The sequence below is a fragment of the Hyperolius riggenbachi genome, chromosome 8 (genome assembly GCF_040937935.1).
Source record: "Hyperolius riggenbachi isolate aHypRig1 chromosome 8, aHypRig1.pri, whole genome shotgun sequence".
Taxonomy (NCBI): Eukaryota; Metazoa; Chordata; class Amphibia; order Anura; family Hyperoliidae; genus Hyperolius; species Hyperolius riggenbachi.
The window spans coordinates 44,974,254-44,992,398 of record NC_090653.1 but is presented as its reverse complement, the minus strand read 5'-3'; the positions used below and the strand labels follow the sequence as shown (position 1 = coordinate 44,992,398).

Genomic DNA, 18,145 nt, shown 5'->3' with positions numbered 1-18,145 from the left:
TTCTCCTATGTCACTTATAGTAGGTAGTAGAGATCTAACAGAACCGACAGGTTTTGAGCTAGTCCATCTCTTCATGGGGATTCTCAACATGGCCTTTATTCTTTATAAAGACAATCCCCGAAAAGGATGTATATGTTACAGGCAAAATACGAAATTCAGGCATTCTATAGTATGCATGACCATTTTAGGCAAAGTACGAAATGTCTGTTTTTGTTACGTACTTTGCCTAGGCATTCTATAGAATGCCTGTATTTCGTACTTTGTAACATCTATACAGTGAATGTACAACCGACACGCCTGTAGATGTGAGTGGTCTCTCTCCTCTCCTGTTATGTCTGCAGCTCTCTTTCTCTTCCTTACTTACTTTAGTTCTTCAGTAGTGCTCTCTTGTCTGTGCCTCTGCTTTGCTTTGTCAGTCGCACCACAATGGCTGGTCTCTTCTTTAGTCTCCCTGCCTCTATTTTCTCACAAAAAAAATCATGCTTATTTCTAGGCAAAGTACGTAACGAAACAGACATTTCGTACTTTGGCTAATCACTTCAGGCATTCTATAGAATGCCTAAATAGAATGCCTGATTTTGTACTTTGCCTGTAACATATACAAAGATACTGGCCAGCCTGCTCGCTGCACACTTTCTTGGAAGTTAGACGGAGCAACTGCCATTCACTAAGTGCGTTTGAAAATACAGAAATCATTGAGAACCCCCCCCCCCCCCCCTTTCGAGAAGATGGGCTACTCCAAAACCTGTTGGTAATGTCCAATCTCTACTACCTACCTAATTACAGCAACATAGGAGAAAAGGGATTTATGGCTCATTTTACACTGAAAGAAATGTACTTCTTACTTGAATATGTTAAAGGGAACCTGAAGCGAGTAAAATTGTTTACATTAAACACATGACGTAGCTGCAAATAAATATTACATACTAACCTCACCGTCAGTTCGTCTCAGAGGCTCACCACTTTCTTCTTACAGTGATCCCTTCCAGTTCTGACAATATTTTGTCAGAACTGAAATATACCAATTGTTGTCAGTTGTATCTCAGGAGCTGTAAGTTGCAACTGAATGTGCAAGGTAATGCCCATGTTTCCTTATGGCTCAAGTGGGTGATATTACAGTTTAACAGTGTGCTGACCAGGAAGCTGTTATGGGGTAATGGCCATTTTTTGAAATGGAGGACGAAGAATTCCATTGAGCACAGTGGACAAATAGGATGCAGGAGAGGAGAAAGAGATTGAGAAGTAGACTGCACAGGAGGTAAGTATGACCTGTGTATGGTTATTTTTACTTTTTATTTTCAGTTCAGGTTCTCTTTAACATGTACTTTAGATTTCACTATTTTCGCAATAGTGGTCCTTTAGACAGAGAAGGGTTAATCATTGTTGGGTGGATAAGCAAGCAGAGTAGGGTTTATAATTGCTAGGCGTATGAATGGGCTCAGATATTTTGCTAGTTGTGGCTTGTATGTGCAGACAAACAAGGGTTAATACATTAGTGGGCCAATTAACAGGCAGAATTTCTGCAAAGGCCACAAAGGTCAAGGTCCTGGCCCAGAAGGATCTGTGCTCGTGTCCCTAAATACTTCACAGTACGGATACGCTCATCATTTGTCATTCAAACCTGGCGTCACAGACCCTACTCCACAAATAAACGCAGGCTTAGCTGAGCTTCAGGAGTGGATGAATAATAATTGGCTAAAACTTAATGCTGACAAAACTGAGGTTCTTGTTATCGAGGGCCAGGGCTCAACAGCAAAGCAGCTCCAGTCTCAACCAACACCGCTAAGGATAGGGAGCTCAGACCTGAACAGCTCAGACTGTGTGCGCAGCCTGGGAGTACTGATTGATGGGAAATTAAGCTTCAGGAATCAAATCTCAGCTGTTGTGAAACATTCCTTCTTTCACCTAAGGAATATTGCAAGGCTTAAACTCCTAATTCCTTCAGAAGATCTTCCAACCCTAGTTCATGCCTTCGTCACATCAAGGTTAGACTACTGCAACGTCCTCTACACAGGCCTGCATAAGAAAGACTTACGCCGCCTGCAGTTAGTACAGAATGCCGCCGCAAGGCTGTTAACGAGCCAACCCTGCCATTGCCACATAACACCAACCCTGTGTTCACTCCACTGGCTACCGATAAAATGGAGAATTCTGTTCAAGATTGGCTTACTGACATTCAAATCCTTACACAATCTGGGCCCTGGATACCTGAAGGAGTTGTTGCAACTGCATCACCCCCCCCCCCCCCCCCCACACACACACAATTTTAGATCAAAAGGACATAACACCTTGGTCACCCCAGAGTCCTATGGGAGAAAAGCACTTTACAAATGTTATTGTATTAAATTGTATCTTCAGTGGACGCGGTACTTCCAAAGGCTGCTTGTGCATTGCTTTATAGGATATCCAAGGCGATGGGACATGATGAAATAGACGTGTTTGTGCAGTACGTAGCGTTACAAATAACTGTGCTGTGTTCCTTTTTTTTTTCTTTAAACATCAGTTAAACATCAGGTATGTAAGTGGCAGTTCTTGTCTGGGCCAGGACTGAGTCAGACTACAGTGTGACCCTCACTGATAAAAAATTACAACTATAAAAACACTTCTGAGAGCAGAAAAGAGATAAAAAGGGTCAATAGTTCATACATTTTAGCTCTGGCATTCTTCAATGAATGTGTCATTGAGCAAAAACAATAAAACAGTAAAAACTTGAAAAGTAGATTTAAATATAAAATAAAACTGTGGAATATCTTAAAAAGGAGAAGAAAGATAGATTGTTAAATTGTTTATTTCATTAGTTTACTTTCACTTCGGGTGTCCTTTAAAGGACAACTGAAGTGAGAAGAATATGGAGGCTGCCATATTTATTTCCTTTTAAACAAAACTAGTGGCCTGGCAGCCCTGCTTATCTATATGGCTGCAGTAGCATCTGAATCACACCAGAAACAAGCATGGAGCTAATTTTGTCGGATCTGACAATGTCAGAAACGCCTGATCTGCTGCATGCTAGTTCAGGGTCTATGGCTGAAAGTATTAGAGGCAGAGGATCGGCAGGATAGCCAGGCAACTGGTATTGCTTAAAAGGAAATAAATATGGCAGCCTCCATATACCTCTCACTTCAGTATCACCTTAAAAGCATCTGAGCACATGGATACGCCTACGTTAAATACATACATAAAACAAAATCCCCCCTAAGGAACATCCGGAAATGCTGTGGGCTTTTGTGGTGAATAGTGAGCATTTACTCATCTATGAAGGGCTGCTCCATACCCCCCCCCCCCCCCCAGTTTATATGAAGGGCCTCCATCTTCTCTGTCACTGAGCCGCAGTACTGAAGGCTGATATACCCGCTGCCATGTAGGACACCCCTGGCTGCTGCAGTGCATGCAGGGAAATGTAGTCCATTCACTCACTTCACAAACTATCACACAATGCCGGCACCAAACAAAATCCCTCCAGACAAAAAAACACCATAAAAGAGACCAAAACTGGTTTATTTCTGAACTAATTGCTGTCATTTACAACAATAAAAGCCTGAGCCGGTTTGGCCAGACTTCTCATATTGTGATATTTAATCTCATGTTCCGCTTGACAGATATCTCGCGTGGGAAACCTCACAGAGGCTAAGGCTTGACAGGCTTGAAGGGCAGCAGCCATTTTGGTATTTGGAAGCCATTTTCCAGGATCCGGACGTATTCATGTTGACAGGGTACCTCATGCCAGGCAAGCTGTACTAATGTGCTGAGTGTTCTCCATCTAAACCAGAAGCAGGAAAAATGGGAATGAAATTAGATCCAGTTACAAATGATTATTAAAAGTTTTAGCAAAGACATCTTGATGATGCTGTAAAAGAATTGTATTTAAATAAAACTCATATTGAGAACATTATGTAAGCTGCCATCTTTGTTCCCTTTTCAAAGATGCTGCATGGGCAGCATGGTGGCGTAGTGGTTAGCACTACGTTCTCCCCTTGTCAGTGTGGGTTTCCTCCGGGCACTCTGTATGTTTTTGGGATGTGGGAAACCAGATAAGTTAATTGGCTCCCCCCTAAATTGGCCCTAGACTACAATACATACACTACATGATAAATACATAGACATATGACTATGGTAGGGACTAGATTGTGAGCTCCTTTGAGGGACAGTTAGTGGCAAGGCAATATACTCTGTACAGTGCTGCAGAAGATGTTGGCGCTATATAAATACTAAATAATAATAATAGAAACTACACTCTGTATTTTAAACTATGAAACAGCAGAGATAATGACACTTTGAACTTTCCTGCAGTAAAACCTTATACAAAGCTGTCTCTCGCTGTTTCTTAGAAGTGCTTCAGAAAACATGACTATCTTCCACCCAAGTTGGATGGAAAAGCTCAGAGAAGCTCTTCTGCATAGATAACTTACTCTAATATTCTTACAATAAAAAGCATACCATTCTATTCCTTATTTTCTCCTGTGCCCCTCTGTGCTGTTTCTGCCACTCCCTGCTGCAATCCTGGTTTGTAATTAACAGTTTTAGGCAGTGTTTACAAACAAAAGACTGGCTTCTAACTAGAGTATGATAGGCTGAGAACAGCTTACTGTGTGACTCATGCAGAGCTTGGAGGGGGTGTGTAAAGCTTCTGCCAATGACAAGCAGTGCTGCACATTCCACACATTCCAGCCTGAGCCGGACAGAGCCGACAGAGGAAAAAAGATAAGATTTATTACAGAGACAGTACAAGTAGGAAAGGCTGCAGTAAGACAGGCCACATTAGAACAGGTATAGGAACTTATAGGATAGAAGAAATAAGGCTTAAAATTTTGTTACAGAGTCTCTTTAAGTTTTTTAACTCCTCCTGTACTGGAAAACATTAGACTTTTCTACTAATATTCTGTTTCTTAGCTGTACTACACATACATAAATTCATTATCACATAAGTTTATTTTCGCTTCAGGTTTGCTGTCAGTCAGTACTGAAGGCTAGGGATCTTGTACTGCACAGTTGGGAAACTGGCCGATAATCTTTGCGCATGACTAACTGCTCCCAGGTTATACATACGCTTGCATGTTATTTTAATTAGCGATTAAAGTCCCTTCCAATAGGATGACCTCGCCGTGGCGAAAGGGTCCAGTATGGAATATTTTGCATGCAAATTGTTTTGGAAGCTAACATCCTCCATTGGCAAAAATTGTGCAATCTGCTTTGAATGCATAGGGTGCAGTCTGCCTATTAGACTCTGCACACCTAAGCGAATAGTCATTCAGATGTGGCCTGGTTTAGGATGCGCTGCCATCCCTCTCTCTTGCGCATAAAATGACAATGAGCATCACCTGCGGGTCACTGTGTGTACAGGCTGGCCGCAAACACTATATCCCTCTTGATAAGCTGCGAGGTGGAGTCCATCTTGGCACACAGAGTGGCGTCACCGACCAGCCGCGCGGCAGAACGCACATCCCGACACGCCTCGTCCAGCCGCTGCACACAGCGAACTATGAGGCCTTCCTGAATGTCCGTCAGGGTCATGATTTCTGCAAACGGCTGAAATGAAATAATTGGAGGTTAACAGATAATTGGCCTTAATTCACTAAACTCATCTCCTGTCATTAATAACGTTTCTGAGCGGTTTCTAGTGTTATCACCATGGTGATGAGGTATGTAGTATTCACTAAACAATTTACCTCAGGCAAACCTAAAGTTAACTCTTCTGTCTTTAAAGAGGAAGTGTCGCGAAAATCTTAAAATTTAAAACACATACAAATAAGAAGTACATTTCTCCCAGAGTAAAATGAGCCATAAATTACTTTTCTCCCATGTCACTGTCACTTACAGTAGGTAGTAGAAATCTGACATTACGGATAGGTTTTGGGTTAGTCCATCTCTCCATAGGGGATTCTCAGCATGGTCTTTATTCTTTATAAAGACATTCCCTGAAAATGATTAATACAAAGATGCTGGCCAGCCTCCCTGCTCGCTGTACACTATTTTGGCACTTGGACGGAGCAACTGCCATTCACTAAGTGCTTTTAAAAATAAAGAAAACCCTGAGAACCCCCCTATGAGAAGATGGGCTAATCCAAAATCTGTCGGTAATGTCAGATTTCTACTACCTACTGTAAGTGACAGCAACATAGGAGAGAAATAATTTATGGCTCATTTTACTCTGGGAGAAATGTACTTATTTGTATGTGTTTTAAATTTTAAGATTTCCACGACACTTCCTCTTTAAGTTCAGCAGAGATCTCTAAAGTTAACTATTCAATCTTTAAAATAACTACAGAATTCTAAAAGTTAAAGACAGGCCCTATATACTGTACTGCATGTGAAAATACCTACAGAGGATGTAACTTAAAGTGAACCAGAGACGAAGCACCCTCATGTATTTTACCATGGAAATCAGTGGGAACATTAGAGAAAACACTTACCATGCTCTCTGTTCCATCCTCACTGCTAAAAGTGTCTGTTATCTAGCTGAGATAAGAATCCCGGAGTGAGCATTGAGTCTGGCTTTGCTATAATGACTCAGCTATAATGATTCCTGAGCAAAGCCAGCAGGGGGCAGGCTTGGACTTGAAGACAGCAAAGAACACAGTCTCAGCTATAATTATTCTGTAGCAAAGCCAGACCGACTGCTTAGTCGGGATTCTTATCTTAGAGGTGATAACAGGCAAATTACACAGAGAACAATGTAACAAAGAGCAGATTAGGTGTTTACTGTCATGTTCCCACTGATTTATAAGGTAAAATACATGAGGTTGCTTCATCTCTGGTTCTCTTTAAGGAAAGAAATTATAAGATAACTGAAAATACCTATCGATGTGTGTTGGTAAGTTTTCTCTTGCCTTATTATCACTAACATGATCTTAGTGAATTGAGGCCAGAGTCACAATTGTGGGGTTAATGAAATAATTACAAAAGTCATATCCTAGGGGCATGGTAAGTAGTACCTCTGTAATGGCAGTGCATCTTTTTCCATTGCGGTATTTGGGTGTTACGAGATTTTTACCTAAATGCAATCGCACTGCTTGCTGCCATTTTTTCTGTAATTGCTTTAAAGAGACTCTGTAACTTAAAAAAAGTTCCCCTGGGGGGTACTCTTGTCAGTAGGGGGAAGCCTCTGGATCCTATCGAGGCTTCCCCCATTCTCCTCCGTCCCACGGCGGTCTCGCTACAGCCCACGAAACACACAGCCGACAATTTGTCAGGCTGTGCAATATTTACCTTTTCTGGCTCCAGCGGGGCCGCTGTTGTGGCTCTTCGCTCAGAAATAGGCGGAAATAGCCAATCTCTGTCAGGTCCGCTCTACTGCGCAGGTGCAGGAAACTTGCACCTGCGCAGTAGAGCAGACCGACAGAGATCGGCAATTTCTGCCTAGCTCCGAGCGGAGAGCCGCTACTGCACCTGCACTGGAGCCAGGAAGGTAAATATTTAAATGCTTACCTGAGGAAAATGTATGCGTGCTCTAACACCAAGTTTTAACCCTAGCAAGTCTGGCTCTGCAAATCTGGCTCAATTGGCTATTCATGAGGCAATGCTCATGTAAATATTTATATCCCCCGCTGCTCGGGGAGCTTTATCGCTGCCGCTGTGGGACACAGGAGGACAGGGGAAGCCTCAATAGGATCTGGAGGCTTCCCCAACCCGAGGTGAGTACCCCCCAGGGGAGCTTTTCTTCATAACAGATTTTCTTTAAAGGATAAAAGAGTTGAAAATAAAGTGTCCCCTTTTACTCACATGGGGCTTCGACCAGCCCCCATAGTCTTGTAGGCCCCTTGCTGTCCTTGCTCTTCCTTGATCAGCTGTGCAGGCTGTGTGACTTAGCAAAGTTGTGCACTACTGCGCATGCGTTGGCCTGGCATGTTCTGCGCATACTTGGTAGTTAAGGCTTGTAACCACTTATGCACAGACTACACCTTGTCACAGGAGCTCGCTCAAGGGGGTGTGCAGTCAGGCCAGCACAACAATGTGCGACTTACTTACTGTATAAACTCGAGTACAAGTCTAGAAATTTAGGTCTGCTTCACTTCATAAAAGTATAGGTGTTAACTTATACACGATTCACAGGCAACACTGAGCACTCTGAGTAATGTGTGTACATTCCCATTTGCAGCAATTTACCCTATTATAAGTGATACTTTGAGGAAAGGAAATGTCAAGAAAACACAGGTCTGAAAGTCCTGGCCACAACAATTAGGAAGGAAGGGGAGTGAATAACTGCAGCACTTGGTGGCCTGGAGGAGGTATTGGCTGCACTTAAGGGACAGGAAAGGTTAATTGCTGCAATACAGTATGCAATGCAGTCATTAACCCCTGCTGGGCCCCAAGTGCAGCCATTAACTTTGACTACCGACTCATACTTGAGTTAATAGAAAATTCCAGCTTAAGAGGGTTGAATATTGGAGTCGACTTATACATGAGGTCGACTTGTATTTAAGTATATACAGTAAGTTGCACACATAAACAGGCTGCACACCAGATCAAGGAAAACGACCAGGAGGACAGCGAGGGACCTACAAGAATATGGGGGCTGGAAAAACTCCCAGGTAAGTGAAACAGGACACTTTATTTTCAACTTAGTTATCCTTTAAGTTTGTAGTCTATGGGAGTGCATGAAAATGAATGGCCTCAATTCACTAAGATCATGCTGGAGATAATAAGGCAAGAGTAAACTTGCCACGGCAGTGAGAGATTTATCTTATCGCTTCATTCCTTAAAGAGACTCTGAAGCGTTGTTAAAAATCGCTTTTTACCCTATATTCAACAGGGGCAAGTTTGCCCCTGCTAAAACGCCGCTATCCCGCGGCAGAACGAGGGGTCTGTACCCCCCAAATCCCCTCCGTGGTGCCCGGGGAGCGCTTCCTGTTGAGGCAGGGCTAATGGCCGCAGCTCTGCCTCTCAGCGCGTCTATCAGCGCTGATCGCCGCCTCTCCCCGCCCCTCTCAGTCTTCCTTCACTGAGAGGGGCGGGGAAAGGAGGAGATCCGCCGGCTGGTAAAGACCCCTCTTTCTGCCACAGAAATGCAGCGTTTTAGCAGGGGAAAACATGCCCATGTTGAATATAGGGTAAAAATCAATTTTTTATAACGCTTCAGAGTCTCTTTAAGTTACCTCCTCTGTAGTTATTTTCACATGCAGTTAATTAACAGCCTGTTTTTAACGTTAGAATTCTGGAGTTATTTTAAAGATTGAAGAGTTAACTTAAACACAGAAGAGTTAACTTTAGGATTGACTGAGGTAAAATGTTTCCTGAATACTACATGCCTCATCCCATGGTGATAACTATAGAAACGTTATTAAAGACAGGAGATAAACATAATGAATTGAGGCCATAGCAAGCACGGTACTATGCAATTTTCTTGCATTTCACCCATGCGTTGTGAAGCCCCGCCCCTCATTTCCTGAAAATCGCAGTGATATATGAGCGTTGGGGTATATGTTCTGTCATGTGACCACATACTCTAGCTGTCCTTACCATGCCGCGTGCCCACTCGTACACCACCTCCGCCAGGCCAAACTTGTACTGCGCCACAAAGTCTTCCACGGACTCCCTGAGGCCACACTCCCGCTGGATGAGTGCTATTCGCTCCGCAAGTTCCTTCACCTTCTTCACACTCTGTGGGAAAATAAAGTGTCATTTATACTGTGACTTTTTAAAATGAAAGATACGCTTTTAGATTATTTTCTCCCTGTTAGTTGCAGCAAGTAGCTGCTAGATGTTGTGACTGGTCCCTAAATGCTGAATTCTTATTAGCTACTTAAAGAGGAACTCCAGTGAAAATAATGTAATCAAAAAAGTGCTTCATTTTTACAATAATTATGTATAAATGATTTAGTCAGTGTTTGCCCATTGTAAAAGCTTTCTTCTCCCTGATTTACATTCTGACATTTATCACATGGTGACATTTTTACTGCTGGCGGGTGATGTCAGTGGAAGGAGATGCTGCATGCTTTTTTAGCAGTTGGACCCAGCTGCAAACAGCTGTTATTTTCCACAATGCAGTGAGGTTCACAGATAGGAAACTGCCAGTACCTTGGTCCTGACATCACACTGTAGGAGGGGTTTCACCACAATATCAGCCATACAGACCCCCCAATGACCCGTTTGAGAAAAGTAACAGATTTCTTATGGGAAAGGGGGTATCAGCTACTGATTGGGATGAAGTTCAATTCTTGGTTACGGTTTCTCTTTAAATACTGAATTCTTCTTATCTACTCAAAAACTACCAACAACCATTAGTTGCTGGGCAACCAGAGAGAATAAAGAAAGTTTGGACTAATGTAAGTCTATTGCTAGCAGATACTGACAGCATGTAGCAGGCACCTAACAAGAGCCTCCCTCCCCACACACAAAATTGTGGTAAGGGCCCTCTGGTATCCAAACTTCTCCCCGCCGTACCCGATCTCCCCCTGCACACCCCTTGCCCTGATACGCATGCTGAATAGCGCAGGGACCAGAGTAATATCCTCCTGCTCCGGTGCAGCTGGTCTCCTCTGTGCATCACAGCCACACACTCTCGGCTGCCATTCGCCAGCTCCCGATCACATGATTCACATTGGTCATGTGATCAGGAGCCAGTGAATGGCAGCAGGAATGTGCAGCTGTGATGCATGGAGGAGACCCACAGTGCTGGAGCAGGTAAACATTACTCGCCTACCTGTGCTACTCTGCAGGTGGGTAAGGAGAGAAAGGAGGAGTAGGCCTCCACAGCAGTGGCAGGAGCCACAGGGGCTATTGTTATGTCCCTGGTATATAGTGATAAGTTGTGGAGACCAGTTGCCACAAGACTGTCCATGTGACGTGCTGAAGATAAACAGAGAGACAAATATCTCACCATACAGATGTGGAAGCAGAACAGTTCTGGCTGGCCTTCATATATCCTGATTACATTTTACAGGCATATTATTGAAAGTACCACAACATAATGAATGGATGGATTCACCTATTGGACAAAACAGTCAGGTGTGCCCAAGAGACACACAAAGTAAGAAGAACAACCGATGCCTGACTACATTTCCCAGAATTCCAACATTACAGCATAATCCATGTGTCTATGTGAGGAGTTGGCACTTTGTGTAGGTTTCTCACTTTTAAGACCTGATCAGTGCCAAAAGAAATAACATGCTCTAGTGGTCTTAAGAAAAGACACAGAACATTTATATCGCACTTTTCTCCTGTCAGACTCAAAGCGCCAGAGCTGCAGCCACTAGGACACACTCTATAGGCAGCAGCAGTGTTAGGGACACTTGCCCAAGGTCTCCTACTGAATAGGTGCAGGTTTACTGAACAGGAAGAGCGGAGATTCGAACCCAGGTCTCCTGTGTCAGAGGCAGAGCCCTTAACCGGCCACTGCTAGTCAAGAGACCGTCACTGGGTGCAAAATGACAATTCGCACAGAAATGCCTCCTGCAATGTTTTTATTGCCACAGCCAGGTTGTTCATTTTTTACAGGGCAAACATTTTCTTTTACTTTATGTATCTTAAAAGACCAATCTATGCCATGAAAAGTGAAATATGCCATTTATCACTGTACTGGTGGATTCATTTTTGTGCCTCCACATCTGTCCAGTGGCAGGCATACATCATTTTTGCACCGGTAAGCATACGAGAGAAATAGCTGCCGGGAGACTTGAGCACAGGATACATCCGGTATTTGGCTTACCCTTCTGCTGCACAAGTCCCGGCCGTGTTAATTACTATTCCCCCTCCAAGTCCACGTGGATGGTGGGGAAAGATGTAATTCGGCTTTCAGCGATTGCTGGCGGCTGAATTACAATGTTTTAAAAGTAACTTCAGCTTCATCTTCTGACTGCGCCGAAGTTACTAACTGTGCGCTGCTATAGCTGTAATTCCTATTACGGTCTATGGTGGCGCCGGCTGCACCCAAATCTCCTGTGCTGTAATCACAGCGCTCGCATGGTAAAAGCTGGATGGACAGGTGCACAGCTGCAGCAAACACAATTACACAAAGATATTGCTTCTATTTTACATAGAGCAATATGATTGCTTCCAAAATTTGCCTTCTTCAAATTTGGGTGTAATTGTTTGACATTTCCAGTCGGGATTGAATATGGAAGGCCGAACATACATCCTATAACAGGCATGCAGTGAAATCTCAGCGTGCTATGCAACCTCTATCTGTCGCAGACTTACCGCCTTCAGAGTGTCGTTGAGCTTCGGCTCACACTGAGTCTTGTGCTGGAAGACCAGGCATGACAGCAGTGCTGCAATCTCCTCGGGATTCAGAGGCGACAGGGTCCCATCCAGAACCAGCTCCGTCACCAGGATCTCATGGCTGCTGACCTCACAGGCGACCCGTCCCTTCAGCTGTACCGCACCGCCATCATCTATGTACTGCAGATTGCGCAGGACCTGCCAGAGAAGGGAGGAGATGGATAAGACAGGATCTGATCAGGAGTTACACAGGAACTCCAGTGAAAATAATGTAATAAAAAAAGTGCTTCATTTTTACAATAATTATGTATAAACTAGTAACCTTAGCCCGTTTAAAAATGGGCTTGGTCTGTCACTAATCCGCCGTGCACGCCACCCTCCACATGAAAACCGCCCGCCGCGCGTACACACGACCGCCCCTTCTGGCCCCGTCCTCCTTCGGCTCTCGGCAGTGTCTCTGCGTCTTGTCCCTGCACATGCGCAGTGCAAAAAAGCACTGACACACGGACAGACGCAGGGACACTTGCCTATTACTGTATAGGATGATTTAGTCGGTGTTTGCCCATTGTAAGAGCTTTCCTCTCCCTGATTTACATTATGACATTTATCAAATAGTGACATTTTTACTGCTGGAAGGTGATGTCACTGGAAGGAGATGTTGCTTGCTTTTTTAGCAGTTGGAAACAGCTGTTATTTCCCACAATGCAACAAGGCTGCCACAGTGTAATGTGAGGACTTTGGTCCTGACATCACACTGTGGGAGGGGTTTTCACCACAATATCAGCCATACAGAGCCCCCTGGTGATCTGTTTGAGAAAAGGAATAGATTTCTCATGGGAAAGGGGGTATCAGCTACTGATTGGGATGAAGTTCAATTCTTGGTTACAGCTTCTCTTTAAATAGGACCTGAACTCTTGCACAGGAGAGAAGGTAAACAGATAAATGCACCCTGTATGTATTTAGAGAGTTTAGCCTGTCTAATCCCCACTCATCTGTGACTAATCACAAGTGTAATTTGATCTCTCACCGCAGTCAGCTTAGGAATCGCGGCAGTCCTCGGCAATTTGTAAACACAGGATGTTAACTAGTAAGCTGATTCACTGAGCTGCGCTGCTAAAGCAGCACAACTTAAATTGAGCAGCACGAGTTAAAAATCCTGAGCGCACGCTACACGCTGTAATGCTGCGTAGCGTGCGTCACTAACTTACGCCTGCTCCTTTAACCTCTTGAGGACCGCAGTGTTAAACCCCCCTAAAGACCAGGCACATTTTCATTAAATTGGCCACTGCAGCTCCACCCACCGAGCAGGAGATGCACGCGCATCCTGCGTGCGATCTCCTGCAAAACAGAGCCCCAGGACTTTACGTCAATCGGCGTTAGGCGGTCCTAGGGCTGCCACGCCCATCGGCGTGACGCGGTCGGCTAGAGGTAAATCCCACCATAAGCCCTGTCGGGTCCAGTGGCTTTGTAGGACGTAGTCCCTGCACTTTGATTGGCCCTATATGCTGCCTGTCATGTGACAGTCACACTCCCAATCAAAGTACCGGGAGCACGATGGGGCGCACATGGGCAGACTGCACATGCAAACTACACCCTGACTGGCCGGATTACCGGGAGCCATAGCAGAAGAGGACGGGGAGGGACTGATCAAACTGAAGGGGCTGAATACATTTCTTGATTCCATTCATCTCAGATTCACTTTAAAGAGGAACTGTAGTGAAAATAACATAATGAATAAAATTGCTTCTTCATTTATAGATTATTTAGTCAGTGTTTCCCATTGTAAAATCTTTCCTCTCCTTGATTTACATTATGGAATGTATTACTGGTGGCGACATCTTCAGTTCTGCCAGGTAATCTGTATGGAATGTTCGTTACTAAGAGTTCTATGCACAGAGGGAGATATTGCTTGTTTGGCAGTTGGAAACAGATGTTATTTCCCACAATGCCACGAGGTTCCCAGACAGCAAACTGTCAGGACCATGGTCATGACATCACACTGTGGGAGGGGTTTCACCACAATATCAGCCATACAGACCCCCTGATGATTTAGTTGAGAAAAGGTAAAGATTTCTCATGGGAAAGGGGGTATCAGCTACTGATTGGGATATGTGAGGGAGCAGGCTGGTGTTGTACTTTGATTTCTGGTTGAACTCGATGGACGTTTGTCTTTTTTCAACCCAAATAACTATGTAACTAAGTTCAATCCTGGGTTACAGTTCCTCTCTAAGGCCTGCACACATGCAACATCCCAGGACCGAGGCTGAGAGACGTGTCACTAGCCATCAGTCTAGCGACATGTTCTGCTGCTATATTAGGGGGCAGAGGTCCCATAGAGAAGCGCAGGACTGATGTCATGCAGGAGGTGGGTAAGTGGGGAGGAGAATGCTCTCGACTGTAGCGATCCGAAGGTGAAGGTAGGAGATTGGCCCACCCAGCTTTGCTAATGAAGAACCAAGACATGAGGAAGCCCATGAAGTAACAGTGATCACATGACCGCCAATGTTTTCCTAAAAATGCAGGCATGTATTTGTAAAAACATACAAGGGTGAATAGCGACTTTAGCTGACATATCCCGGCCACTCACGATGCCTGGTGGTGGGGTCAGCTGACTGCCCAGCTAATGACTTGAGTCTAAGGCTACGTTTCCACTGTGCTTAGCATGCGTCTTGTGAGATGCGATGCCGGCACAGCTGTGATGTGTCTTGCAGCTGAATCCATCTAGCCCCGCTATGCACGGCTATGGGATTCGGAAGGGTGACGCGAAATTATGCTGTATGCCATCAGATTTTTCCCCGCACAGAATTTCAGATGATCTCTGTTGATCTCAATAGGCTGCCAAATCACATCCGCATTAGTGTGCGGGGAATCGGACCGTAATCACAGCATTAAAAAACTTAGCCTAAAGCTGGCCACTAACGGTCCAATTTCTAGCGAAAAATCGTTCGCCTATCTAGCGAAAAATGCTTGTTCGCCTATCCCCCGATGATGGCAGAAGGCCAAAACCTAGTCGGGAAGGAGAACGGGCATCTCGTTAAGACCTACAAGTTTGGTGATGATTTGAGCACTTTGTTCCATGGTGGATTGGAAATCTTCTGGCTGCTGATTACCTACGAGGCACTAGCGTTTATACTTTTCTGCAGAATACTGGATAGGGACTTTAATCTACTAGTCCTCATACTCATCCAATTCCCTCTCTGTAACCAAATTCACATCCCCTAGTAAGTACTATATCTATAGCTCTTGATAAGCCCCTTCCACACCTAAGACAATCATCCACCTACTGCAGATACTCTCTAACCTCCCAGCCACCATATTTTCCCCCACAAACCCCCAGCAGCTTACATTGATCCTCTGTTGGTACTCAGGTAGAAGGCTCAGCGACTGCTCAGAAGTAAGGAAACGCAGGCGATCCAGCTCATCCATGACCTGCGACCTATGCTGCACCCGGAGATACTATGAAAAGAAGAACCGATGAGACACTAGCACAGGAGCCTATAAATAATAAGGTATAATAACACAAGATGATCTCACCTGGGTGGCAAATCTGGGGCTGTTGGGACAGCTGAACCCTCTCAGTGCCCCTTCCAGTCTCTTGATTCTGCTGACGGCCTCCACCACGTCTATTTCCTTCAGCTGCAGGTCATTGATGGGGCAGAGGGAGGTCAGTGACCCTGGGGGCAGGTCTGCAAGGCGAGCCAGTTCCTGAGTTACCCCAGACACTGCAGGGCCCGGAGGGTCATTTCTAGAGGAAGAAAACGGGTTGATGTATCATCAAGAAATTATTTTAAAGTTCCTAAAGTGGCTCTCCACAGTGAAATTGTGTATAATCTATGTCACTTTGGCTGCGGCCCATTAACCAAAAACCCTCTGTTTCCCTATTACTAGCCCAGATACACCCTGAAAGTGACCATAAGTATAAGCATTAACCACTTGAGGACCACAGTGTTAAACCCCACTAAAGGCCCTTTTTTGTAAAACAGGCCATTGCAGCTTTAAGGCCAAGCTGCAGGGCCGCACAATACAGCACACAAGTGATTTCTCCATCCCCCTTTTCTCCCCACCAACAGAGCTCTCTGTTGGTGGGGTCCAATTGCACCCCAGGTGTTTTTTTTTTTAATATATAAATGTTTTATATATATGTTACGGCCAGAACTTGAAGTCTGGCCACTTCTGGTTCTGGCCGGTCACAATGCGAAGTGGCCGGCTGTGACGGCCAATATACAAAATGCCTGGGAATTTCGGACTGTGGCCGGCCAGTACGCGTTGTGACTTACCTTGGCCGGCCAAGTCCCGAAGTTCCCTGCTCCGCTCCCCCCCCAGCTGCTCTCCTCTCCCCTCCCCACCGCCAGCCAGGAAGCCCCACTCCTCCCCCGCTGCCGTTCTAGACCTCAGATCAGGGCGACCGGACCGGGGAAGCAGAGAGAGACAGAGCAGCTCACGCGACCCGCAGGAGGCATACACTTCAATGGAGAAGTGACATCATTGAACACTTCCGCATTGAAGTGTATGGGTCCGGACGGGTAGCGCGCGCGCTGCTCTGCCTCTCTCCACCTCTCTGGTCGCCCTGATCGGAGGTCTGAGTACTAGTGCTGGCACTGGCAGCCTTCAGGAAAGCCCCCCTCAGCCCAGCAAAGCACCCCCAGCCTAAAAGGCACCCAGCAAAGCCCACCCTCAGCCATGCAAAGCCGCCCCCCCCCCCCCATGGAAAGCACCCAGAAAAGACCCCCCAGCCATGCAAAGCCACCCCCCACCATGCAAATCACCCAGCAAAGACCCCCCAGCCATGCAAAGCCGCCCCCCCACCCACCATGCAAAGTGCACAGCAACAAAGCCCCCCCCCCAGACCATGCAAAGTGCACAGCAAAGCACCCCCAGCCATGCAAAGCACCCTGCAAAGACCCCCCCAGCCATGCAAAGCCGCCCCCCCACCATGCAAAGTGCACAGCTAAGACCCCCCCAGCCATGCAAAGCCCCCGCCCCCCTGACCATGCAAAGTGCACACCAAAGCACCCACAGCCATGCACAGCCCCCCAGAAAAGACCCCCCCCCACCATGCAAAGCGCCCCCAGTAATGCAAAGCATCCCCAGCCATGCATCCCCCCCTCATCTGTGACTAATCGCCACTGTAATTTGATCTCTCCCCCTGTCACCTGACTGCCACAGCAGAGCAGCTAATTTAAAAGCACAGGATGTTAACAATATGTCTGCTCCCAAGAAAGCAGGATGTAGACACACTGCAGATTTATTGCAGGATTTGCATCAGCTGTAACTAAGAAATGATTTTCTTTAAAAAGATTATTATGCTGTTGTGTGTATTTCGGAGCAGAGAGGACGTTCCGAGTGCTGGACAGGACCCAGGATGTTCTGGGATTTATGCCTTCTGGACTTTGGCCATTTCTAGAACTGGCCGGCCAATGTCAGAAATTCCCAGCATTTTGGACTTTGGCCAGTTCTAGAAACAGCCGGCCAATTCTAGAATTGGCCGATTTCTGGTTTTGGCCGTAACACACACACACACACACACACACACACACACACACACACACACACACACACACACACACACACACACACACACACACACACACACACACACACACACACACACACACACACACACACACACACACACACACACACACACACACACACACACACACACACACACACACACACACACACACACACACACACACACTCTATTATTTCATTATTTTTACAGTTCCCCCTCCCTTCCTCCGCCAGCCTATCACTGTGATCGGCTGTCATAGGCTTCAGCCTATGACAGCGGATCACCTCTGAGCCAATGGAGGGGATAGCCGTGTCACACGGCTGTCCCCAGTACAGCGCTGCTGTAGATCACAGCACTGTACGGGTAATTGGCCGTCTAACAGTCTCCGCTCGGAAACAGATCGCCGCTCGGAGACTGAAGCCGGTGCTCCGCTCACCAAGCAGGAGATGCGTGCCATCTCCTGCAAAACAGAGCCCC

The 18,145-nt window shown here is 45.7% G+C and overlaps 1 protein-coding gene across 2 annotated transcripts in view; it reads right to left on the bottom strand.

The window, feature by feature from the left end:
* Positions 1–3,476: 3,476 nt before the first annotated feature.
* SKIC2 (SKI2 subunit of superkiller complex) overlaps positions 3,477–18,145 on the bottom strand; it is an 88,652-nt gene continuing 73,983 nt past the window's right edge. For both annotated transcript variants that reach the window (XM_068250349.1, XM_068250350.1), the window contains exons 26-31: positions 15,688–15,898; positions 15,499–15,609; positions 12,133–12,351; positions 9,454–9,594; positions 5,316–5,523; positions 3,477–3,757 (exon numbers count right to left, since the gene is read on the bottom strand). In XM_068250349.1, the coding sequence (XP_068106450.1) occupies positions 5,323–5,523; positions 9,454–9,594; positions 12,133–12,351; positions 15,499–15,609; positions 15,688–15,898 (883 nt within the window). In that variant the 3' untranslated portion in view covers positions 3,477–3,757; positions 5,316–5,322. The remainder of the gene's footprint in view (positions 3,758–5,315; positions 5,524–9,453; positions 9,595–12,132; positions 12,352–15,498; positions 15,610–15,687; positions 15,899–18,145) is intronic.